General features: G+C 43.7%; 1 protein-coding gene and 1 long non-coding RNA gene across 7 annotated transcripts in view; both read right to left on the bottom strand.

Moving 5' to 3' along the window:
- The window catches only part of LOC119464813 (uncharacterized), a 97,491-nt gene that overhangs the window by 30,351 nt on the left and 40,251 nt on the right, over positions 1-26,889 (bottom strand). The gene's annotated exons all lie outside the window — the stretch shown is intronic.
- LOC125940411 (uncharacterized) lies at positions 5,417-15,160 on the bottom strand. Its single transcript, XM_049656536.1, has 5 exons — positions 15,144-15,160; positions 11,550-11,624; positions 10,902-11,101; positions 6,573-6,732; positions 5,417-5,823 (listed from the first exon to the last, which is right to left on the bottom strand). The coding sequence occupies exons 3-5, from the start codon at positions 11,097-11,099 to the stop codon at positions 5,762-5,764; spliced, it is 420 nt and encodes a 139-aa protein (XP_049512493.1). The 5' UTR covers positions 11,100-11,101; positions 11,550-11,624; positions 15,144-15,160; the 3' UTR covers positions 5,417-5,761.

Raw genomic sequence — 26,889 nt, 5'->3', positions numbered from 1 at the left:
GCTTTACAACACAGACAACTTACTGCGAAGTGTCTAAGCGCCCTTTTGATATGAGGGTGCACTCTTTTAATAACATTTTTCCATGTCAGTGGATCCATTGGGATTAGGTGCTTTGAATATAATGGAATGCAAAACCTCACTCCGCAGCAATATAAATGGCGGCAATTATTATTCACTCACGTGCAGAACCATTTTGATTGAATACCGAATGAGTACACTTTCGGCCAGACAGCCGATTGTCAGATACATGCGTCGCACGTGATGTCACGGCAAGTAGAGGTGAAAGCCTAGTCAACGGGAGGATAACCTTGTGCGCATCGTGCAGAATTTGTTGGCAAATCGCAATGCCCGCTTTGACAGCTTGTTAAATAGTAAATGAGCTCACTATAGTGCGTTCTCTGCTTTCTCTGATAGTGATTTCTCATGCTACAAACGAATGATTGACGCTTCAAGCAAATTGAAAGCAGACTGAAAGTTTTAACCTTACAATAAAAGGTGATGCGGTTGCTTCATATCCAACGTTATCTATTTGCTTGAATACTCAGCGTAGAAACTTGAAAACTTTCAACAAACATAGACACTCTTTAGATTGCATTTTACCAAGCATACGACGCATGTCCAGGGCCTTTCGATTCCCCCCCATTGAAATACGTCAATAGCCTTGGCGAGACTTGATGAGCACTTGAATAGACATGGCGAACACAAGAACTGCCGCTATAAATGATTCTAACATCAGTTCGCATTAGGAAATGGTGGTTCAGAAGTGATTTCTCATCCATAAATTTTCAGCGGTAGTGTCTGCGATAAACGAATAAAAGAACTGCATAATTGCTCTTTAAAAACAACTGAAAAAAGTTTGGCATTATCATCACACCGTTCGCTATCATTACATATATATTGCCTCATGGCTGGAATAGCTTACTGGGCACACAGTACACATGCGCTGATTTGGCCACAGAGTATTCTCATGCAAATGATGTATAACAATATTAATAATGTGCCAAACATTGTGAGAAGTCCCTTCATTAGTTGGAAAATCAAAACAGCAGAAATCTAGAACTGCTATTTCCTTACAAAACATGCTTTCGACTTAGCGTTAGGTAGGTATATATGTTCCTGTCTCGCCTGGCCTGAGGAGAATGAGTTAACGTGTGACCGATGTATGGAATCGAACCTCTGCCGTCAGGCACCACAGCTGAGTGCTCTAACCGTTAAAGTCACGATCGCTTTTTTTTTCTTTTTTTTTTTTCACTCGTTGCAAAGCCAGCCAGCTCTTCGAAATTCTCGGCGTGTGCCCGCCGCGCCATTTCTCGTCTACTTTCCTTGAGACAGTTTCATATCAAATAAAATAAAATTTTATTCTACATTTTTCTTTTCTGTACCCCCCTCTCCTTTTCTGGGGGAAGATTGGGGAAAAAAGAAAACGCTAGGATAGGAGCAAACTTCAGGAAGGTCCCTGTCCCGTTTTTCTTGGCATGAAAAACCGCAGAATAAAGATAATGATCAATTGTTCACGCGTATTTGCGCCTTTATACAAATTTGCACAAAAACCGTGCATAAATCCACGCTTTGCTGAACGACGAACAATCATAGACTACTAATAAACATTTATAAAAATTTTAGAGTATAAGATAACTGAAGTGGCCTTGAAATCTAGAGAGAGATAAAAGAGCAAAAATACTACACGGCCCGGGTTAGAATTCTACAAATTAACAACGTAAGAGAACGTTTGTTAGATACATGGAAAGTTTTGCGTGAAAATGCAAAGCATATAGCAGTTTACCAGACTACGTAGAAAAAGAACTACATGGCACCATTTCCACTTGGAAACTTCTCCCATTCCATGCCAGTTTAACCAAACAGTAATACGGTGTTAAAGTCTCTTTAACCCATAGTTAGCGCGAGAGAAAGACAGAAACCAGGAAGGCCTTTACCTGATATCACAACGCGTTTCTGTATTTTTTCTAAGGTTGCATATTTAGGAAAGCAAGCATTTTTTGATGAGAAGCTTTGCTTGTATATTTAATGAGGTTAAGGCTGTGAATTGGGTGGGTTTGTAAAATAGTTAATTTCCTTCTCGATTTACTCGTATGCACGCCGTATTAGGCGGTTGCAATATGTCAATTTGTTTTTTACTTTCTGTACCAAGAGCATCTTGTTTCTATTTTCTTCACATGTATCTCCCCACACAAGACTACAGCAGTTTATGTGACCGGAGAATAATGTATTATAAAGAAAAAGTTTCAATTTGACAGGAAGCATTTGTCAAATTTTAGACGGTATGCTGCACGTCTCAGGTTTATTTTGATCTACATTATCAATGTGTTTGTCCCAGTTTAGATTTTCAATTACCATTATTCCTAATGACGTCTCAACCTGCATTCTTTAGGCACGACATATATTTAAGCTACCAGGGACAGCTTTCAGTACTGCCGCGAACAATACCGCCTTTAATTTTGTAGGGTTGATTGCAAAGGTGTTTTTTCTTGGCATTGTTAAGCTCTTTTAAATTGATACCATGGAAAAGCAAGCTATAGTATCATCTTCATAAATTATAATATCCGCATAGTCTCTGATCCTGCTCATATTGACACGTATACATGACACATATACTCTTATCAATAGTCAACCGTATAGTGGGCCTAATGTGCTACCCTGCGGTACACCCAATGTTATACTTAATAAATTGGATTCATTTTCATTCACAAGTACGGATTGTTTACTTTGTGATAAATATACCTTCAATAGGTTAAGGGTAGTTCCGCGAAAACCATAATGGCTTAGTTATATATAGATTACTTAGTGGTGAATTCTATCGAAAGCCTTGGAATAATTAATGAGAACACCTATTATTGACATTTTCTTTTCGCATAATATAGGTACAATTTTTTTGTGTGAGCCCGTTAAGTTATGTGGAGATGCCCCAACGGAAACCGAATTGATAAGGAGGCAACGTAGAATACTTCTCGCATATAGACATAACGCATCGATGCATGATTTTTTCCAGACCTTCTAAAAATCAAAAAGTCTGTGAATGGGATGATATAAAAAAACATTTCTACCACCACACTTGTACAAAACGCTATCACATGCTTCAGTCTTTCTGGGCCAATTCCTGTGGATAAGCAGGTAATAAATAAATAGGTAAGGACTGGTACTAGAAGATCAAGTGCTGCTTTATAGGTTAAACTTGAATATCATCAATATCATGAGCAGTGGTGTTATTTAGAGGCGCAAATTCCAAGAATATCTCATCGGGGATTCTTAGTGAGAAATATGCAGCGCTCGTATTTGGTACGCCTAAATAATCTGTATTCGTTATCCTTGTCACGAGAAGTAGTAAATGACAGAGATCACGCGAGTGAAGTGAAGTACATGTTAAATTTATTTGCAAGTTCTTCACCAATTACAATGTCATTGTCTGTTGTTATCTCAAGTGTATCCTTTCTGAAAGAGCGTTTGCAAATAAGCTTATTTATCTCTCACATTTCACCACGAGCACATGCCCTCTTAAGGAGGTTGTCAGAGTACGCATCTTAAGTGGTTAGCAAGTATTTAGTTGCATAATTTCTGTGCCGTATACATTCCAAGAGATCGTTGGAGTCTCTTGTGGGATATGGGAGATTTTGCATATGGGAGATTTTGCTTGGTAATCACTGCCAGACATTCTCGTGTCATCCATTGTTTTCGACCTTTCTTGGGAGCCTTTACTGTCTCAAATTTAAAACGTTTGTGGTAAGCTCCCTTTAAGAAACAAGAAATCTGTTATACACGTCATGTACATTTGGCGGATTCGTGAAACACATTCAAATTTGTTTCAGTAACCTCACGCCTAAAGTTGTCTAATGTATTAACCTGCTGTTCTGTGTAAGCTACTGGAGCTGCTTTTTGTACAATTGAGATGTTCTTTGTAGATAGAAGTCACGGCGTACATATACGTGTACGCGACCTGTTTTTGCAATTACGGTGCACTGGTGGCAAGGAATAGACCACCAACATTAGGCTAATGGAAGCTTAAACATTCTGCTTACCTAAAGTACCTCCATTTTATTTCTGAGTGGAATGTATCGCTACAAACGACCGCTTTGCTGACGACGGTACCGTGTTTGATGGAACGTTTGACGCGGGGTGGTTGGGCAGCAATCCTGAAATGACTTTTTCTTCGTTTCTAGTAATGCTTGCCGCCAACGATTAAATTGCACGTGTAATTTGAGTAGTTTATTATTTACTTTATGAAGAAACGTAGCATGACTAACTGTTCAATAAGCATATATTCGATAACTGTGTAATTTTATTGAGTCATCATAAAATGCAAACAGGCATATAACGTCGTGAGCGATGTACTTCATGCCTTGAGGCACTGTGTTTGAAGCCACAATTTCCGGGACCTTCCCAACTGACTTGCTTTCAATAGAGTGTGCAGCACTTTGGCACAAAATTATGGAAATTTCATACATTTCTCGAGGGCCGATCATAATTCGTGACGGAAGGCTAGGGAAATGATCGCAAATTTAATCTGCAACAATAGTACCAGATAGTGCAAAGTCACCTACCTCACTTTTTTAAAAATAAGTATTACAGGCGATACGAGTGGGCTCGGTAACATGATTATTACACGCGAAAGAATCAAATAGTAGTTGAAAATCACGTGATGTCCCAGTGGACTCTAAAAGGTTTGTGTTGCAATCGCCACCTATGATGAGGTTTGGCTGGTTAGAGCATACATGTCAGCAGATTTTCAAGAAAGGAAAAAACGCCGCGATTTTATCATCATATGGACGATACAAAACCTCATATACGTACTTACCCAGGCAGCACGACAGCACTGGGCCAAGCATGGTAAAATGCTCGCAGAAATTGGTACGAACTTTGGCCCAATCCTGGCATCATGGCAAAGTGCAACCCGATCCAAGGTTCACCCACTGTTCGAGCCAAGATTGGCCGTACAGTTTGCCATTGTAGAATCCAATGTAGTTCAAGCATAGAGCCAGTGCGAAGCCATCCTGTATCCAGTCTTTCAAGAACGTCCAGTGCTCAGCCATTCTGTATCCAACATGTTTCAAGAACATCCAGTGCTCAGCCATTCTGAATCCAATGTGTTCCAAGAATACCCAGTGCTCAGCCATTCTGTATCCAACGTGTTTCAAGAATACCCAGTGCTCAGCCATTCTGTATCCAACGTGTTTCAAGAATACCCCAGTGCTTAGCCATTTTGTAGCCAATGCGTTTCAAGAAAATCCGGTGCTCAGCCATTTTGCATCCAGTGTGTTTCAAGCATAGCCTGTACTTAGCCATTCTGTTGCTTGTATGCTAGCTTACTTCCTATACAATTAGTAGCGAAGAAAATGTGATGGAAATAAGTGCGGGCAGGAAACTTCCTGCAGACACACGCAAAGCGTAAACGAAAATATAATTTATTTAGTATACTATTTACAGTACTATTTTACTATTTACAATACAATTCTTGAACTGATGCAGGCATCAGTAGGGGTGCTCAGCTCCAGGGGCAGCAGCAGGAGGAGGGGCAGGGGCGGCAGGGGCTGCAGCAGGGGAAGGAGCAGGGGCAGCAGCAGCCGGACAGGAGGGGCCGACGGTGGACTTGCCAGGGACCTGAGGGCAAGGGTGGGGCAGGGAGAGGGCAGCAGTGGGCAGGCAATGATTCCTGCCCTGAAGGGAGGGATCATCGGGCTGCTCTGCTGCAAACGTTGCTGTGAAACGCCTCTTCCTGCCACCACCGCTGTCCACAGACCTTGGCAACCACTTAATGAAGTCCTGTGCTTTTGTCAGGTCGCCGCCCCCCCCCCCCTTTCGCACAGATGACATCTGCACACAAACATGCAAAGACCACAATTAGTACATACAGCATGCACCGTAAAGATCACCTACAATAGAGCAGGCAAACACATTCAACAAAAGAAAACCTTCAAGAGACTTAGTGAAATAAGTTGCTAAGTCTTTAGCACACAGTTTATCTGACAGAATTTGCAACCGCAGCCAACCTTATTGAATCCGAGGTTCACAGCATGCTCAGCGGCGAAATGCAGGATACGCAAAGTAATGCTGCGGATAATTAAATGCTATCGCCTTCCCCGCCATGAAAATTCTTGATCCATTTACAGGATTTTCATCCCTGTTGCCTTCGTTGGCATTCTTGTTTTTTCACCCTAACATAGCGTTAACGTCATCAGTGATGATCAGACCATGTCTTTACTAACCGAGACATATTCAACTGTCTCACCCGCTGATGCTAAACGTGTAAGCTGCCTGGTGTGATGCAATTCATTGGCATGCTCGTCAAGCAATTCACCTAAGCTGCCATTGGTGCTAGTGCAGAGCACACTTTCGCAATTTCTGCAAGGGCAGTGGTAACTGAGTATGTGGCTTTCATTGTAAAAAATTAAATCAGCCAACAGGGATGCCCAAATTTCTTCGTTGTATAAGTTGACAATTTATATGAAAGACACGATATTGGCAAGGACAACCTCTTGTTATGCAAGCCATTTCGCTGTAGAGGAGTTCGGCTGTACACACAATACTTCAACAATGCAAAAGGATGACTGAGGAAGCTTTACCTGTGACTATCCGGCATAACTTCAAATTGATGAATGCCCTCTTCCCCTTCCTGCTATGAAGGCTGTAAAGCACTTGGACGGGGTGCGCCATTACAGCCTTCATGGCATACGATGCCACCTCGCGCAGTGACTTCCCTCCTATTTGCAGGAGGTGCTTGCGCTGCAAAAGACAAAAATTGCCAGAGATGTGGAATTGAGCATTGTATGCGGCAATGTTTTCAAGTTGAAAAATCTACCCAATACTACCAGAATATAATTTATTGCCAAGTGAAGTGAATTTTTAGCTGAGTGCAAAGCAAAACATTTTTGCTGGAAGAGGTTTATGACGCAATGCCCTTTAATTGTAAATGTGCTCTACAACACCTTAGGGTTACTGGAATAAACACAAACACGAAGTGCATCAGGTCTTGTCTGTTCTGTGCATTTCATGTTTGTGTTTCATAACCCTTAGCACAGTAACTATGTTTCATAGTAACTACCTCTCCAAGCTTTCACTATCACTTGTAAGCGCACCAACTCTACTCCCATGCAAATTCCCAATGCATAATTAGGGGATGTGACATTAGAGTGCAGGAAAGCCAGATCTACAAACGTGTGGCACAAAACCGCTTAAAGGCATACCGACATGATTTTTTCAGACCTTCACATTTTGCGTTAAAGCGACTGACAACCAGTTTTTAAAGACGTAGTTTTGTGGTAACCAAAAGTTAACCCTCAGCAATGTTTACACCTGCAGCTACGCAAATTGTGAAAGCAGCCTATCATTCTGCTTCACAGGAGTGAGTGCAACTGCAGTTCACTGCCTACATTTTGGCCTTTTCAACCACTTTTGAAGATATAAAGCTGGTATTATAAGCGCGCTCGCGCAAGGCACACTAATATGCGTGTGCCTTGCGCCACTGCAATGGTGTACAGCAGCCCCCTCACCTGTGGCCGAGTGTACGTGGGACAATCAGGGCGGTGTGTAAACGTGCGCCTCAGGGAGCACCAAAATGCACTGTTTGCGCCTCGCTTTTGGCAATTCGGGTGCACTGCAGAATTCCCTCAGACCGAGAAGCTTTTTCGCCACACAGACCAATTGACTCATGAAATTTGCGAGACCTATAGAATACAGAAAGCAGGACCAGGTTGCATTAGTCAGCCTACAATAGTCTTCCAAGATAGAGAAATTTCCGTTTTAGACCGCGCAAATCGTTGACAGCCGAGCAGTGTGATGTTTTTTTTTTTAATTCATTCTTGTTTAGTATCACCTGATCTAACCACGAGTGCATGTCATGAATTGTTCACTGCCTTGCAAGTGCATGCACAGCTCAAGTGTTCATAAACTCGTTCATTCAATAAGTTTTCCAGTTGAAAGTCAGCACTTGTGGTGTGTCAAGTCTCCCTTCGTCTACGTTCTCAGTGCGCTGTTCCTTATTTACCATGAATCAATACCAAGTTGTTCCAGTTTGCCCTCCTCTTCAGGCCACTTATGCATCTTCATGTTTTTGCCATGTGGCGCGCCAAGGGTCATTTTTCGCTACTTTTGGGGAAGAATTAAAAATATAAATTCCCATTTAATGAGAAAAACATGGCTTATTTTAACCAGTAGGATAGGTCATTTTTGCACAAGCGGTTTTCTCAATTCATGTTCCGAGCAGTTGTCTGTCCCTTTACGTGAAGCTTCCGGACTCTAAAACCCCAGAAATATATTAGCAAACCCCAGAGTGCACTAAATACCTCATTTATACTAGTTTTTCTACAGCCAAGTTTCGTTTAGCTTTCTCCCTCTCATAGCATCATGGCACAGAAGGCAACCACGTAAGACATCGGAAGGTTTGACACTTGCTTCGACTTGCTTGTCGAAAGGATGTTTTGGCTTCTACACAGAAGCCTTGTTCACTGACTATTATTGATTTCATTTAGCTACAACAGGCATATGGCAAACAACTATGTCAGTGAACAAGTCTTCATGGGGAAGGCAGAACATATAACCCCTTCAACAACACTATTTTGGTCTGCATTACATTCATTGTGGGTTTAAACTGGGTGGGAAAAAGCCTGTCAAAAAACAAAACGGATGGCAACCAAGGTGAAAAAACATTAAACAATGCTATTTCCCCTTCACGGGGGCCATGTTCTCTCTATGGCCAGCATCTGTTTTTGCCATGAATGTTCAATGCAATGGTTCGAGGTGTTCGCAATTTGACCAACTTTCCCAATCCTTGTCATTACGGCATGGAAAATGGGGCACCCCCATTACAATACCGTATTTACTCGCATAATGAACGCACTTTTTTCCTTTGAAAATATGCGCAAGTTGGGGGGGGGGAGGTGCGTTTATTATGCAGGGTAAAATTTTGAATGATTTGTTTTGAATGATTTGTTTGAAAGAAAGCCGCAATTTCGTCCGCAAGGCGAACCATCGATTGCGATAGCAAATGTGCAGAGAGCTATACAAAGTAAGGATAGTAGTTCTATCGCCCGTATAAACTTCCAAAGTAATTTAACCAGCATGGTGTCAGCGCGCACAGGCAAACATGAACCAATCACACTCGATGACCGCGGACACTCACAGTCGAAATGCTGGTGTGAGGAAGCGCTGCAGCAACAGCGAGCGAAGTGACCTTCATGCCATGTATCACTTCAACGCAAACTGAGCGGCGATAACGGAGTACGCTCAAAAGTATAAGCTGCCGTCGCACCTAGACTCAGCCTCCGACGCAGATCGTTTTCAAGATAGGGCACGCCCGGCCGTGCAATGTGCAGTTGCTGTGCCGCCTCCCTCCCCTCCCAACGGCGCCATGCACACGACGAAATACGGCGCGTTTCCTACCCGCTTTCTTCCCTCCAATGTGGGATAAAGCCGCGATCATTGGCGCCGACTTCAAAAATGCACCTGGAGTGTCCATATGATGCTACCGCTATAAAAGTAGGAGACACACGTACAATTCAGCGTCTGATACAATCGTACCCACTGAATGCCATATCGGACGCCGCATCGTACTGTGTCTCTCCTACTTCACGGCAGCAAGTTCAGGGTGTGTTTATTTCACGGGAGAAAAAAATTTTGAAATTTTGACGACGAAAGTTGGGGGTGCGTTCATTATGCAAACGTGTCCATTACATAAGTAAATAGGGTATTTCACTTATTCAATATGAAGGGCATAAATTCTCTTACATAATGTAGAATAGTGGTAGATAAAACAAAGCACGACCCGCCGGGGTAGCTCAGTCAGCTAAGGCGTTGCGCTGCTGAGCACGAGGGCGCGGGATCGAATCCCGGCCCCGGCGGCCGCATTTCGATGGAGGCGAAATGCAAAAACGCCCGTGTGCTTGCGTTGTAGTGCACGTTAAAGAACCCCAGGTGGTCAAAATTAATCCGGAGCCCTCCACTACGGCGTGCCTCATAATCAGAACTGGTTTTGGCACGTAAAACCCCACAAAGAAGAAGAAGTAAAACAAAGCACAGAAAAATCAGAGTAGTGGAATAAAAGGTAACGGGCCACAGGGTATGTGGGTTTACATTCTTAAAGTAATTGCTAGTGCTCTAGAAAATGCTTTGAACCATTGCATGAAACTGGATAGTTTAGGAGTTTGTTTCATGGGCTTGTAGCACAAGAAAAAAAAATGTTAGTGCAATCAGGCAATTCGACAACAGGTACACTAGACTTGCTGCAAATGTGGTTTTCATTACATATCCGACTGCAATGCAATTTTCAAACTCTATTATTTAGAAAACAAAACTGTAGATTAAAATGAGGTAAATGCAGTATATACAGAACATCATTGCACCCCTTTTCCTGTACTGTGTCCCACTTGTTTGCACTGCTATTTATCATTCACGATGTGCCAACTCGTCTAACAAAAAGAATTTATTAACAAGTGCTCTACATTGTGCCCTTCTATAGAAAGCTGCCACAGTTTGCATTTTATATCAGCAATAGATTTTTATTAACTTAACGATTTACTCCTGCTTCATGAATGTATCTCTACGGAGAGCTGTTGGAAATCACCTATTCAGCAAGCCACTATGGCAGCTCAGTGCCTATGGCGTTGCGGTGCTGAGCTCGAGGTGAAAGATTTGATTCTGGCAGTCAGGGTCACATTTCGATGAGGTCTCATTGCAAGAACACTAGTGTACGGTTAGATGCATGTTAAAGAAACTAAGGTCCAGTCCAAACATGTCATTAGAAACTATACAGCAGGGAACAAATTATTTCCATGAACTCTTTAGTGTGTGCGATGCAAAGTTTCTTCACATAGAACCCACACCATGTTTCATGAAACAGCACAGAACTTCCACATGTTACATAGCCTCATAATTACAAATAAAAGGGCAGTACAAACCAAGGTGGCAGCCACAGCCTCATCCCGCACGGCTGCCTCTAATTCTTTAATATTGTCGGCAGGTAGCCGAGGAAGAACTGGAGGCACCGTCGACAAGGCAGGCTGAGACACTGTACGGGTCTTGTTAAGAGGTTCAGTTTCATCCAGCCTCTCAGACACGACCCGTACTTCATGCCTCAGCTGCACCCGCAGCAGCATCGCTGAAACACAAAAATATTTACTTCACAGCAGAAGCGGTATATTTATGGCATATTTGGTTGTTTCAGAGCACTCAGGTAAATGCAAAGTATCAGGATTTGTACAGGTCTCGGTGACAAAAATTCATAGGTATTTAAAGACTTTCAAGGGTACCTCCAGCAATAGAAGGAGAGGTGGAACCATTCTATTGTGTCCTAATGGGGAGTACCATATTTTCTGGTCTATAAGTCGCATCTTTTATAAGACTCAACCCCTCAAACCGGCAGCTTTTCCAGAAAAAAACTTTTGCATGCACTTTGACTTGCCACTTTAGCCTGAAGCTGTCACCTCTAGCTTCCTGGTCAGCCCAGTTGGCAGAGCGACTGCTCTGTAAATGTAACCCTGCTCCAAGTTTGCCTTCCCCTTTCACATAAGCATGAGAATAAAAAAACAAAAAACACTAGCAATTACCCGACAGCTCCGTGGTGTCCACAGCCAACTCGCATTCCGCCTTCTTGGCCCTCCTCTTTGCCTTGTCTTAAGTGCCTTTGAACAAAGTAAAAATATTCAAAACAGATTATAATAGACACTAGAACGACAAGCAACCTGTTAAGCTGTGCAGGCTACATTCAACGGACAAATGTCACGAATAAGATATTTGTGACCTCTGTGAATGCCCAAAGCAAACTGCGCAGACATTGTGAACAAGCTGGCACAGCTTTGATGACGTGAAAGTATCATTGGTACAAGTTAACATAACTCAGGAACTGTAGAATGCCACTAAAGAATTAGTTTGTCATTGTTTTTATATTCTTTGCAAGTTTTCAGTTGCACCCACCGCCACCAACAGTCAATGTTATGACATATGGGAGACAGTCAAGCACCTGCAAATCTCAATAAACAATGAATCATTTATTATTACAAACCCCTTTCAATGCAAAAACGCAGATTGCATTTGGTATAACTTGGAATGGCAACATTCAAACTGGCCAAAAGGTGCAAGCCTCTTGATGCACAGTTTTTAAAGTTAGATGTTTAACAAACTATGCAACCTTCTAAGGCAGGTTTACACCTGCAAGATATCAGCCATAAAATGGCAAGAGTGCTGCTAATATTCAATCTATTGCTAATTTTACAGATGTAGGCATTGCAAGCTAGGCGGGGAAAAATTATGCATAATAATAAACAGCGAAGGCTTGATTACTTTCCTGTATGTGCAACAATGGTGCTTGTCAACAATAATTGCAGCATTTTCAACAGCTATACCAAAGTGCATCATACACAAACTTTAAAGAAAAAGGGGGGGGGGGAGGCAAACGAACTGTGTTGGTCCTCACCACCGCGGTCTTAAAGGGACACTAAAGAGAAAAGTACTTCTGCATCAGTAAATTACTGTTAAGTCTACACAAACAAAACAAAGTGCATGTTCTTTGGAGTTTGGTTGAAAAAGTGCTAGTATTCATGATGCACGTCATCCAAGTAGCAAAGCAATGAGCCAACTTTTTATTTGTTCTAATTGTCAAGATGTTAATTTGGGAGATGAGCATCATAAGTGACACCAAAACAAACCGTTTCCAGTGAGAAAAACATTGTGTGCTTATTTTTTCCGGTAATGAAACCCCCCACCCCATGAAATTTGAAAAAGATCATGTGCATGGAATTGCAGGGCCCTGAAACTCTTAGTGGGTAAGCAAGCTGGCCCTGTCATTGACAATAACATAAATATTCTTTACACAATGCACCAACAGCTCCCCAACAGCTCCTCGGAACTGGTTTTGGCACGTAAAACCCCAGAAAGGACAGTTAACTTTCCCCGCTGAGACTGTTGGATGGCACAGCAACCTTTTGCACACGAGTGCATTGACGCATGGCAGTTTTCATACTTCCAGGCTTCTCTCCACGAGAAAAAAAACATGATGTGGACCTTGCTAGAAGCATGTCACTCTAATATATCATACAACTTCCTGATCAACACCCTAACAGATAGATGACTAAATTAAAAGCGTTAGCTATAACTAATTAGGTGCCAAGGGCTAATAAATTACTGGCCATTTCTCAACTGGACTCTGAATAACATGCACTTGGTTTTATTTGTGTAAAATTATCTGTGTATTTTTAAAGCTTGTTACATAACAGCTGGGACACTATACCATCAGGGTTTTTTTGTTACAGAGGGTAGTGGTCACAGGTACAAGGATTAGGTACAACACAATGTCATTCCTACTTATCCAATGTTAGCTGTTGCAATAATACGAGAAAAAAAGAACCGTATTAATGCGACACAATATTAGGTCAAAACAAAAGGAAAACGTGGTACTGTAATTGGTACATATAGCATATGAGCACTTGATACAGCCATGAGACAGTGAAAGGGCTGCAACAATGCATTGCAGTTACTGCCCTCATAAACTCATAATCTTGAACTTAAACTGTTTGAATGAGATGACAATACTACTCGTTTGATTTACTTGGTATATACGAGTTCAAGGTACAAGTTCAACAGTCAGTTAAGACAGCTGAGCATAAGGTTAGCCGTGATATGTACGTCAAACTTCTACAGGGTGCTGAACGATTTCGCTGAACCTGTTCGAAAAAAGGTTTTGCACTCAATACTGCACTGTTCTTGCTCAAATTTTGCAGAACGATTACATTTTGGGGTCGCCTTCGTTGAGTATGACACTTACCACAGTTAATTGCCTGGTGCTTTTAGAAAAAAAAGTGAGAATCTGCCTTCACTTGTGGGGATGTGACCTGCTGCAACGAGAGCACTAGCATAAACTTGTGTCGCTGCCTGCTGTAGAAAGCAGCTGGTCAGGGAGGTTTGCCACATGTTCCAGGAGCAGGCAACATGCGGCAAACCTCCCTGACCAGCTACTTAATGAAACTTAACACCCATAAATTTTGTATATGTAATGAAATTTCAGTCTCACGAAGAACAAAAATCGTCTGTGTGGAAACGCGACTGTCACGAATAAGCAATTGGTGCAAAAGTTAGATGCAGAACTATTACTACTGACGTAAACCACCTCATGACTTGCCGAGAAGCGTGTTGACTGCTGCACATTATCTCATAATTTCTGCCTAAGGAAGCTGGCATGACATCAGAATCGCCGCGCGTATAAGGAGCCATTCTGCGCCTAGTCTCCGCGTCTAGTACGGGGCACGCTGCAATTGAGAAGTTTTTTTTCTATGCACCGAATCTGTTTTAGAGGTTTTGCTAAAGATCCACGTGTGCCACAAGCGCTCCGCTATTTACATGCGCCGTTTGATTCATGTGGTCGATCCACTGCATAAGGCTGGAGCTTTTTGTGCAAGCATGCGAAATCGGCGGTTTCATTAGAGCATGTATCCTTTTGCACGAGGTACAATTAAGCTCGTCTCCCATGGAGAGCAAAGCTAGCGGTAGGCGGTGAAAGTTTAGGCTAAGTTGTGAACAACACGTGGCTGAAGCAAAGTGTTACATGATCTCATATTGTGGCACTAACACGCACCACTCGTACTGGACGAACAGGGAGCCATTAGACCACGCCGAGCACTAAAGAAGTCTCTTAGATTATTTTTCAGGTGCTTTAATGTTCGCATAGAATCCACATGGCTTTGTTTGGCACCACCGCAGCAGTGACGTCGGAATTTCTCGCGAAAACGGCTAATTTATTTCCTGGCCGGCACGGTTGCGTGTAGACTCCGCTGCCCTAAACGATGCAGGAGATGAAGTGCTTGTGGCCGGGTAACACGCGCATAGATCCCCGACAGACCTCATTCAAGACCTATAGTGTAGCTATATCGCGCAAGTCGTGCATGAAATCTACGCCCAGCTTCTTTCTGTGCATCAAAAAAAGCGGTCTAGTCAATGCCATTCCGGAGTATATAACATGCGCGCATGATTGAACTCATCTCGAGCGCACGTAGCACGCGACCGATCGGCCTAGCCACACGTGCGCTCGCTGCATATTTGGCACGCGCCATTAACTACGCATACTCGCACACGACGTTGACCCGTAGATGAGAATGCACATAAGGTACAATCACGACAAGAAAACTCTCGTATTAAAAATGCATACTCACGCACACGTTGACTTCAGTCTCCTCGGTTACCACGTTGCGCACAAGGCAAGGCTGTCGTCGATGGTGATGGCGCAAATTCCAGGACGAAAGGAGAGAGAGGAAATCGAGGAACCGACGCTCTCTTTTTTCTTTTTTTTTTAGTCATCTCTCGAATCGCCAGTGCAAAAGTACATTATTATTTAATTAATTACGGCGGATGATACGCAATAAAAACAAGCATACCGGGAAGCGCGTTCAAGTCGCGTGGGTCGCACCAGAATCATTGAATGACAAAAACGAAAAAAAAATGTATACTAATGTTTGTATTAATTCGATCCGCAATCCGGCTTTCCGTGGCTGTAGAGTGTACTAGTGGCTGCTTCGCTACGGTTTGCAGGTGGTGTAGGTGAATCGAACGTAGCTTTGACACGTTCTATTCACCTGTATTAACAGCTCATTCGTTTCAGCGGTGCAGCAATGGCGCCTTTGAACACCCTATGAGAAATCCGCCGTTCGTTTAAAATATACAGGAAAGGTGCAGGGCTGGTTCGCGATTTTGCTGCACCCTTTCTACTGTCGGTGCCGACTTTGTGCAGTCGTGCAGGTACAGTGTCCTAGAATGTACACATACCTTATATTCTAATAGACTGTGGTACAGGTGCGAAGCAGCAGCGCAGCAGACGACACAGCACACATGCACAAGCGCCGTTAAAACCCAGCTTACGGCTATCTGCCGTGTGTAGGCAAGCGCGGGTATATTAACGTCTCCGAAGCCGATTACACCAGCAGCTCAAGACCTATTTAACGCAAGCCGTGCACATTGGTCGGACAAAACACACACCTGCACCGGGTCAGCACTTCGGCATTTGTTTCGTGTGCCGCGCTTTTCGTGAATCGGTGCGCGAACTGGTTCACAGTGGTGCAGGCGAATCGAACGGGCCTTTAAAAAATCCGTTCGCTTCATGGAAGAACGGAAAAAAAATGTCGCAGTTTCGCCCGAAAGGCGAAGCATCAATGGCGATAGCGAATTAGCAGAGAGCTATTCGGAGTAGGGATAGTAGCTTTATCGGCTGCATAAAGTTGGACACATTCACTACTAATAGTAAATTCCACTGGCGGATCTGGAGCAAGTTTTTTTGCTCCGCGGCCGAGAATTTGAATTCCACTGGCGGATCCAGAGCAAGATGGCATGTTCCACTGGGCGATTTAGGGCAACTTGCTCCGCGACGGAGCGCTCCGCGTTGATCCGTCTTATAGAGCCGGATTTCGCCGGAACTCCAGCGACTAGGCGCCGTCACTTCCGGAACAATCGGGTACGTCGGTTGCTTGCAGCGCTTTTTCAAGCGCTGTCTGGTAACCCTGTGGCGTTGTTTACAGTTCTGAAATGGCGTCGTTCGACCCTGCCGGATTCCTCGTTGCTTTGAGCGACAGCGACAGTTCGCACAGTTCCTCTTCAGAAAGCAGCAGCAGCAGCGATGAGGATGAGTCGTACGTACTGTACGAAATTTTATTTAATGAAATGTTTGCAGAGCCTCCGCACAAACGCCCCAAAATCGTCGGCTACGTCAAAGAAGACGCGAAGTGCAGTTGCCGCTGTGCCTAGAACCCCCAACGTGGTCTAATGCGAGATTGGCAACATGGGTAACCGGATGCGTGCGACAACTTACGCTGCAATCCCTGCCGGAGCGTGTTTATTTTTCACTGGTCGATCGGGATCGGGTCGCTCCGCGGCGGATTTTCTTGCTCCGTCGTGGATTCGGCACACCGCTCCAGATCCGCCAGTGGAATTCACTATAACTGAATTAACAAGCGTGGTGTCAGCGCGCACAAGCACACATGAATAAATCACACTCGATGACCGCAGACAAGCACTGTCAAAACGCTGGCAGCAAGCGCAGCTGCCGCAGCGAGCGAGCGAAGGTTCGTGCGGTTTATCGCTTCAAAGGAAAACTGAGCGGCCGAATGCACAGCATACAAAGGTCAGAGCCGTTTGGAGGTCGCTTGCAAGATACGGTGCGCGCGACAACACCGGCAGCCCGTACCGGCGCAAACATAATAAAGAACCAAGCGCAGATTACATGAACGCATTTGTTGGCAGAGGAGAAGCCGCCTCCCCCCCCCCCTCCCTCCCTTCCGCGCTTCCTCCCCGCTTTGCTACTTTCGCGTGGAAGATTGCGTCGCCAGTTCCCCTTGCGCCCGGTTGCAAGATTTTATCGCCCTTGGACTTTATACGGAACCTCACGCCGACGACGGCAGAAATCTGCTTGAAGTGTCCATATAATTGCTATCGCAATAAAAACTTCCTTCATGGAGGAAGAAATTTTTCTTCCTCCAGAAAAACATTTTCTTCCTCCATGGTTCGATTCAATTCGGCTCATGCGTTGGCAGGTCGGCTGCTCCTTGCTGTTACTGACTGCCCCACTGCACTGCTGCTGTCCACGCTTTCGCCTCGCCGTCGTCTTGCGTTTTTCGGCACGGGCTACAGCATTGCGGTTTCGGCATCTGACTCATCCCTCTCGCTCATCATGCCCTCCATGTGGAGGAAATGTCGAGTCGTAAGAAAGGAATACAACAAGATAATGACTGAGCTAGAACTCGCGCAGCTTGTTGGCCTTCCTTGTCCAACGACGAAGCTGCAAGCTTCACCTCTGCCGACAGTTCTCGTGTAGAGCGACTTTCGCCTCCGAAGCCGGGAACCAGCAGACAATCGTGAAGTTCAATTTCCATGGATGACGGTGGTGAGCCTCCGTTCAAACGGTTGAACGAGCGTTCGAGAAGTGAAGCCTTTGTTGACGACGTCTGTAGACAAGAAGCTCCTTTTGTAGAATGCCAATCAGATAGTGCGGGTACGTCCTCATGTGAGCTCAGCGACTGATAGCAGCTCAAGTGACAAAGGAGGTCTCCAAGGTAGCGATTCAAGTGATGAGTCTGATGACTTTCTCGCTTCAGACAGCTTCACTGGGCCAGATGAGGGAATAGCCTTCACTTGTAGTCTAACGCTCTCTCATGTACTTTCCGAACAACTGTCTGCAAGTGAAGAGCTTGCTGTAATTGCTTCCAAACATAATATGATGCATGCATGCATTAACGATGTCCTCGATTTCTGTCGGCGAAGAGGCATCTCTGACCTTCCAAAAGATGCTAGGACAGTTTTGAAAACTGAGCGCAAAGCTCAGGTGGAGCAAAATGGTTCATTTGTGCACTTTGGCCTTGTTGAAGGAATTCGTCAAGTGTTGCAGCCGGGGCAAGTAGTTCCAAGTGAACTGAAGCTACAAGGCAACATTGACAGAGTCCCTCTTTACAAAAGTAGCCAGCTTGCCTTTTGGTCCATTTTGTGCCGCATAAAAATGTGGAGGCATCACCACCATTTCTTGTCAGTGTGTACTGTGGTGCAGGGAAGACGCTATGTCTGCAGGATTACCTAGAGCCATATGTGCAAGAAGTCTCCGACCTAGCCTCTGTGGGGTTAAGCATAGGAGGTGCTCATGTTCGGGTGAGCATTGGAGCCATGGTTTGCGATGCTCCTGCAAGGAGCTACGTCAAATGTATTGTTGGCCACACTGGCTATTATGCGTGCGAGCGATGCAACCAAAAAGGGCTGCACATTGAAAACAGGGTGACATTTCCCAAAGTTCATGCAGCAGCACGATTGCATCATTTCGGTCTCAAGAGAACAAGCGCCACCCATTCTGGTGTTTTCCAGTGATAAGTGCCCTGTTTGTGCTAGCTTAATATATTCTCAAAACTGATTCAAATATATTCTCAATTCATTTCTGTAATTGGCATGCTTTAAATAGAGCTGCTTTGTTTTAGAACAGATCCCATTCTGTGCAATCCCATTCTGTACGAATTAAATCGTTGGAATGCATACAGTCTAGTGCTGCAAGGTATGTCCTGGGGCGGTACAATCGGTTTGATAGTGCAACGGAATGAAAAAGAAATCTAGGATGGACTCCTCTAAGCAAACGCCGCAAAAATCTTCACCTCAAGCTTTTTTTACGCTATATATAATAATCAAACTGGAATCAAGGCCTCGTCATATCTGCGTCCTCCATATTACTTGTCCACCCGAAGAGACCATGTGGTCAAGGTTCGGGAGTATGCCCCCAGGACTAACCTTTTTAAGTTTTCTTTCTTTCCGAGGACCATATCGGAGTGGAATTTGTTACCGGCTGAGGCTGTCAGCCAAAACTCTGTCGATTTGTTTTATTCTGTATTATGCCCCTCGCAATAATGCCAATGGCGCTGCGAGTTTTGTTTGAATAAAAGAAAAAAAAAAGAACCAGCATAAAATCCAGGAGGACAGAAGCAAGACAAGTGACAGAACAAGAGTTAGACTTGGAGATATTAGTTTATCTTCACAATGCCCAACATGGCATTTTTGACACACATGAGCTACCGAACTCTTGTAAGGGTGGGAAAGTTTGCGAAATTCACGCTAGTGTCTTCGACACACTGAACCATAGCTTAAATTGCAGGTAGCTCAGATAGTCAATTTATAATTAATTACTAAGTTATAAAAACTTTTTTTCAGTTGGGGGGAGGATACAAACGTACTTTCTAGGTGACAAAGTTTAAGTTGTTTTTTAATCTTTTCTTTATTATTTGTTTGTTTTTTGTTTTGTTTTAGCAAAATGGGTTTTAGGCTTTCTGGGGTTATTCAAAAGATATATCGCAACTAAATGCTTTGTATGTGAGTGATCCCTGCAGCCACATCTCACCTTAACAAGGTTCATAGGTTATTCTAAATGTCTGCGTTCTTTATCAGTGAGAAAAACAGATGTCATGCTTGCATGTCAGGAGCTGTGTTTCTTAATTAGTACATTTCCAGAAGCTCACTTTCAAGAGGTGTACATGCCTTTCCCATCTCATGCACATCATAAAAACTGGAGGTATAGCTGCATTCACAACAATGAAAGAATAAATGGCCACCTGTGTACCCATGGGCAGCAAAAGCAACGTTCACGGATTCTATCATTGATGCACTGATCAATGAATGTAAACCCTGCCACATGTAAAAGGGCTCTACAAATTATTTCTGTGGCATGTGAACTCTGTGGCATATTTTGACATGTAGCGACCCTTGAATTGGTTTGCAATATGGAAACAGAAGCCATCAAGCTTGCTGTGTGCTGAAAACCGTCGATTCACATTGGGCCCCTTCTCTACTTTCTTGTGCAAAAATGCACAAATATTAGATTATTTCGTTGTTTATTCTTCTCTGTTGTGATCACCTTGACGTGCATATTACTGCCCATCTCATTTTTTTTTCACAGTCACTGTGCCACCACATCAGTGGCACTACTGAAATGCCCATCAGCTTCCCGGCAACATATTCCTTGCTGACACCTCTATTCATTTGAGTGAATGCAGCACTCTTTCAAGACATTAATAACAACATGCCTAATGCTTCAAAAATGAGCTGCAGTGAGGTGCAGCAATGTAGTTCTGCCTAGATTGCAACATATTTGGGGCTAAGCCTGACAGTGACTGCATAATAGAGCAGGTTGGTCATCATTCAGCACCTTGCCTATCTAAGCCTCACATCTTAATGGCAGCAGCCCTTGCTGCTTCCACACATGTGGAAAGCTAGCGTGTACACAGTATATAAATCTGCATCTATGCATGCAGCATGCACATTGTCACTGGAGCAGCCTTTTGGTGTGCATTAGCACAATGGACGCACCACATTATTCCACACTCAATTTTACATTATCTCAAGCTGTGCCATGGAAGATGAGAGGTGGCACAATTACTGTATCTGTGATGCGTCATGGCATGTCCTTATAGTTGTCATGCACATGTCATCTTCGACATGATGCCCCTTATGAATGAAGCAACAGCTTAACCACTGCCTTTCAGTATACGTAGCATAGGGACACTAAAGAGCGAAACTAAGTTATCTTAGACTGACTTAGGTTGACTTTTACAGCAGAATATAAAGGCCAAATGTTTTTTTTTCTTTTTTAATGTCGTATTGGTGCATCAATGTGGTAGTATGAAAGATTTCAGTGTGTTCCCTCATATTCAGGATGTGTTAAGACAGGGGAAGTACTTAAAAGTTCCTAAGGTTATTTTTTCGCTTCTTTAGAATGAAGTCATTCTTGACCAGATAAACAAGTAGACCCGAGTAGGTCTTGTCAAAATTGAAGACATCACAGTGAGCCTGGTGCTATAGAACTTCACCGCAGCACTACCACTCGTCTTCCAATTTTGTTTCTTCTCGGACTTGCCAAGCTGCCTCTTTTGTTAACAGGGTCCGTTTTGCTATTGCAGTGCATAATTTACGAATACAGCCTAACTTGGTAGTCCCCTTTAGCACACCTATAATGTAAAGTGTAAAATTGCTGTTACAGTTGAGCCTTATCCGAGGTGAGTACATGGTTATGAAAACAGACACCAGAAACATGAGAATTTTCCTGTGTGCATTGGCATGGGAGATAATGACGATTTGGTTAGAGTGAATGCAATAGCCACTTAATTGGGCTTGCATTTCTTAGGTCTAGTTACAATCACTACCACAAAGTGTATATTAATTGCAAACACCTACTGCACTTCCTTCAAGCAACTGGTAGCAGGATTCTCACACATAACTTCTACACTGTAAACAGTTTAGAATGTATACATAAGTAGGAACAGCTAATGGTTTGGTGTGGTAATAAACATATGATGAAACAGCACTGAAGACAAACACAAAAGAAGAAACAGATAATGCAGTGACTATAAACTAAAGTTTATTTGAAATGTGTGTGCCATTTCATCAGGTTACCACACGAACTTTCCAGTTGTCATTAGTTTTGCAGATTTTAAGCTGTTTGCAGTGCTAAAGATGAACACTACACAAAGAAACAACAAGCTTTTTAATAAACTGTAGTTCACATAAAAGGGCATTTACAAGCCTAGTTGGTGCATATGAAACATGATTTAAGAACCTCCCCCCCCCCAAAAAAAAAAGCAGACATGGCACGAAAGAAAGAGTAGACAAGGGACAAGCGTTTTGAGGGTTCAGAGTTGTGACTACATATGTGTCAGATGGTGCAACATTCAGGAAAGAGGCCTTGTGACATATAATTGCCATGGAAGTTTACATTGCTTTTCTGTATGAATAACACTGAACATACTACTCGATCCTACCAGCAGTGGCCACAATGTAATGAATGTGGGCAAAATGCAAAATAATGCTTGTGTATAGTGCACTTTGGCTGCATGTTGGACTCCCAGGAGGTCAAAATGAATCCATTTTCTTCCACCACACCATTTATCACAGCTACATGCATACACGCCTGTTGCTTAGGGACATCAAACCCCATGAATGAAATCTTTTTATGCACAGCATTTGGTCACTTGTATGAGCTGTTATTATTGTGCACAGTGTAATGGATGACTGTGGCATTTTTTTAATGATGAATTCAAAAGTCTGTGATGACACGTGAGTATGTGTATGTTTCGTGTTATATGATTTGTTGCCATAGAAACTTCTAACATGTTTTAATCCAGGCACATTAGCCTCAACCTCACTTCACCAATGCTGCTATATATATAGTCGCCTAAGACAGGGGGCGGCCTATATTGCAAGATCACCCTCCGCTAAGTACAAAATAACTTATTAGTCACGGCTAGGTTGCGTGTGCCGCCGCCCGATTTAAAGGGTGCAGCCTTATCCACCCATCCATCCACACTTTTGTGAGCATGTCTCGGAAGTCCCCGACCGCGGGATCGAATCCCGGCCACGGCGGCCCATTTCGATGGGGGCGAAATGCGAAAACACCAGTGCACGTTAAAGAACCCCAGGTTGTCCAAATTTCCGGAGTCCCCCACTACGGCGTGCCTCATAATCAGATCGTGGTTTTGGCACGTAAAACCCCACAATTTAATGTTTTCTTCGGAAGTCCCCCAGAAATGCTAGCACTTCAGCGGCATTTCTCCCAATAACCACAGATTAATCGGGGTGAAAACGCATGGAATTACAAACGGTAACCGCGCATTAATAAGCAACTTAAAAAAAAAGAAAAGGAAAAAAAATGTAAAGAGGAGGAGGATTCGAACACGCGTCTTGCCGAGAATGGCGATAAGGTATCCGCACACCACGCACACGACCACTTACACGAAGCAGCCAGTGCTGCATTTTACGTAGTAATATATATATATATTTTTTTTTCATCAGTTTTTGGGTTTACAGATTCAGTCACGCTTAAACGTCTCTTTAAGGTCCGATTTGATAAGAAAGACATTGCATCGCATGCCGTCGACAGCAATGATCGAGTCGAGTGCCTTTTCTGCCGACGGCGCCAAGAAAAGGACCAAATTTGCTATTCCATCGGCTGTCGTGCGAAAACTTGGAAGCATAGCATTCTAGCGAACATTGCAAGGTCGCAAGGTTTTTTGTTTGCTTCTGCCCAAAGTGACGCGAAACAAATTTTGAGTGCTCATGTACACGCTTCAAGCACTCGGCAACCGCCAATACATGGAGCCACTTGCGATTACTGTACTACGTAATCCTCTGACCGTAATGCAAGCATACGTTCCTCGTAATAAATTTTTATCATAAGGTCATTCACAAACCATTGCTTAATTATCACGTGTGGAGCACACTTAAGCGGCAGGCGCCAGTATATACCCGTGCCCTGCTGTGAACAACCCGCGGTCTGTCACAGCAAATCGATCAGCCCGTCCCCCGTGACAGATAAGCATATCAGCGAAGCTGTTATTAAATCTCAACGAAAGTAGTATCGTCAAGCGAAACTAATTAATTAACCAACGTGGTATCAGCTCTGTTGAAGGGGTCACAGCTTGCACACGTATTTCTGGTTCCTGCGCAGTGTGCCTGTGATCAGTGCATTAGTCTTTCAAACATGCTATTTAACCTTAGCAAGTCGTACCAGAAAGTATTAAAAATTGATAAGGCGTAAATTGGCTTATTACGGACCAATGTAGCCCAAAGATAGCCAACTTAGTAACTCATGTTGGCAAGTCCACATGAAAGTTGGTCCAATAATTCCCGCCTTGTTGAATGGACGAGCTAATATTGTTTACTGAATGTGTAATGCGGGCCAGCGTTGGATCTCTATCAGAATGGTACAGCCTATATTCGCGCCACACTGTTAATCTTAGGCCATCATTCGGCCAGGAATTAGAATGGCCCAGCCCATATTGGAACCACGCTGTTAACCTTAGGCCATCACTCGGCCAGGAAGTGCCAATACGTATCGAACGTTGGTCCGAGCTGACGTGCCGCCTGGGTATAGTGTATTATTGCTAAAGCTTCGTAGTCTGGTGTTATCGCAGAAAAATCAGGGGGAAGTCTACAAGCTAAGTGTTCAGAAATAAGCTGCAGCATTTCACCACCCCGACTTAAAAAAAAGCATTGATAAAAATACTTGATAGCCAGGTAGGTGAAGAACGTCATAGACGAAGTAGTTCGTGCTTTGAGGCGCTGTGTTTGACGTCATCATCTCCGGGACCTTCCCACTTGGCGCACTACTTTCCACGTAACTCCTATAAAACGCTACGTAGACGCTGTGTAGCATTGTACAGAACTCATATTCGCCCAAGTTAATCAAGTTGTACACTTCTTCGCAAAAATACAAAACGCCATCGTCATTTTACCCTTCACCAAATGAAATGAACTTGTGTGTGAATGATTGTATACCACGTGGTCGGGGATGACGTCACAACACGTTTTCCTATCGCCCACGCTCGTCCGCTACCTATATGGAACCCAACAATTGCCTCGCCGTCGCTTGGCGTAGAAAAGCCGCCTTAGAAATGATGTCATTGCCATCATACGATCGTCTACAACATAGTTGGCGTGCTGCTCTCACGACATAACTACGCTCGTTGCGGTTGTGCATTCCCACAATGCGAAGGATCCGTACAATTTATTGTTGAAAATCGCAAGCTTAGCTTCTCATCACCTCTTGAGGCTCATTTCCAATATTGTGGTGTAGGTTATGGTTGCAATTCAGCTGCGGCAAACATAAGTGGTTCAGTTATGCGCAGAACTGTTGTCGACGGCGGTGGCGTTTTGCCGGTGTTCGCCCTGAACGTGCGCGGCGTTGGTGACGTGTTTATGAAGAATGTGCCAACGTTTGCCGCACACCTTATGGCGGTGTACTGTAGCGACCATAAGGCTATGGTCCCTGCGGTCGCTAAATAAATGAAAACCACCGGATCATATATACTTCTCATTGTCTAATATTTCGAATAACCAATTACACCATCACATCCTAATAGTCATAATTGGAAATACATATATTACCGCCATAGTACAGCATCGCTGGTCTTTCATCTCCACCCCATTGGAAGGGCTGACAGTTTTTTTACCTTCAAAATTTACCTGGTACCATGACCTATGATTGTAGGTGATCCTGTCGTATCAACATTTTCCCTGATGTTTTCCATCAGCAATCTAATCGTATCACGCTTATCTCTACGGCTGATCAGTTGAAGTTGAACCCAAGCGCTTCCTGAAGTTTTACGTTACCTACGGTAATCGCTGGGTGAATCCCGTCGCTTTCCCTTAGGGTTTGCTGAGTGGTATCTGGATCTTTACTACAGCATATACATGCCTCATCTAATTCCGAATATTTGCTCCGGCATGTTTTGATCCTTAGGCAACCGGCTCGAGCCTCAAATAGCAAGGCAATGCCCTTTGTGTTATCGTATAGGTTTTCCCTTCTAATTGCTTTCTTCTCATTCCTGTAAATCTTCATGGTCCTTTTTGTTTCCATACTTTGCAGCTAATTCACTGTCTCGAGTTCTCTCACTTTCTTTCTGATGACTCGTGGCTGTCTATTTACAGTTATGATTATCCTGTACTTGGTTATCAACTGCCTTAACCTATTCCTCCATTCTGTGTCCATGCTTTTCATGTACAGATATTTGTATGCTGGTATTCGCCACACGGAGTTTTACATGTAGCGAAAACCTATCATTTGGTAATGTATAACCCGCTGTGTAACTTAATGCACAACACAATGGATCACTAAATTTGTACCAGGCTTTCGCTTTCAAACGCCGCGCGGAATGTTTAAAAATTGGCTCTCGCCATATTCCTATCAAGAATGCCGACGACGGCATAATGCCACTCTGCCGAGCAGGTTTTATACATTGTGGCTACTCACTCAAACCGTGAGTAGCAACGGCACAAACAAGCGCTACGCGCACATAAACACACGCTAGTCTGCCGATTGCCGCAGTCCACGCTGAGAGGTGACGCCTGGTGTCGAGGGTATTGGAGCGCACCCGCCGCCTGCGTGCGAGGCTAAAATATTCTGGTCTATACAAACGTTCAAATTTTGGAGGCTTTATTGGCCAGTAAAAAGCAATTTTCTATGAAAGTATTGGTGTTTAATGGTATATTTCAGGTGATTTATCCCATTCAATGACTCAGCTTTCCAGATGTTTCCAGCAGCAGCCGCACCAGTCGATGATACGCGGCGTGCGGCACATCGCGTGACAAATCGCGCGATACGATGGTAACGGTAATGAGGAAGATCATGATGAAACGGGACAGTAAAAAACAGTCACCTAGCTTGCTTGGTTTAGTCTTGAATGCTATACATGTGTTTAATTCTTGAATTTTTGTATACATCTCCTTAATCTTTTTTTTCGTCCTCAACCCTTCTCTATCCACCTTGTGCCAAACCTGCTACCAAATTAAACTACCACAGGTAACAGTTGCACAGTTGCTTATGCAACTGCTACATGGCGTGCCACCTGGTGCATTGATGTGCAAGTGCAATATAAAGTGTGCAAGAAACGCCGC

Source organism: Dermacentor silvarum, chromosome 9 (assembly GCF_013339745.2).
Source record: "Dermacentor silvarum isolate Dsil-2018 chromosome 9, BIME_Dsil_1.4, whole genome shotgun sequence".
Classification (NCBI taxonomy): domain Eukaryota; kingdom Metazoa; phylum Arthropoda; class Arachnida; order Ixodida; family Ixodidae; genus Dermacentor; species Dermacentor silvarum.
Note: the sequence above shows the minus strand (reverse complement) of the source record. Positions and strands in the feature narration are given on the sequence as shown.

Bases quoted from the DNA above. Each gene is read 5' to 3' on its own strand.
- LOC125940411 (XM_049656536.1), bottom strand. From the start codon at position 11,099: ATGCTGCTGCGGGTGCAGCTGAGGCATGAAGTACGGGTCGTGTCTGAG. The intron at 6,733-10,901 runs GTTTGTACTGCC...TGTCTTTTGCAG, and splicing joins AGGCTGTGGCTGCCACCTTG to CGCAAGCACCTCCTGCAAAT. The intron at 5,824-6,572 runs GTAAAGCTTCCT...GTTTGTGTGCAG, and splicing joins GTTATGCCGGATAGTCACAG to ATGTCATCTGTGCGAAAGGG.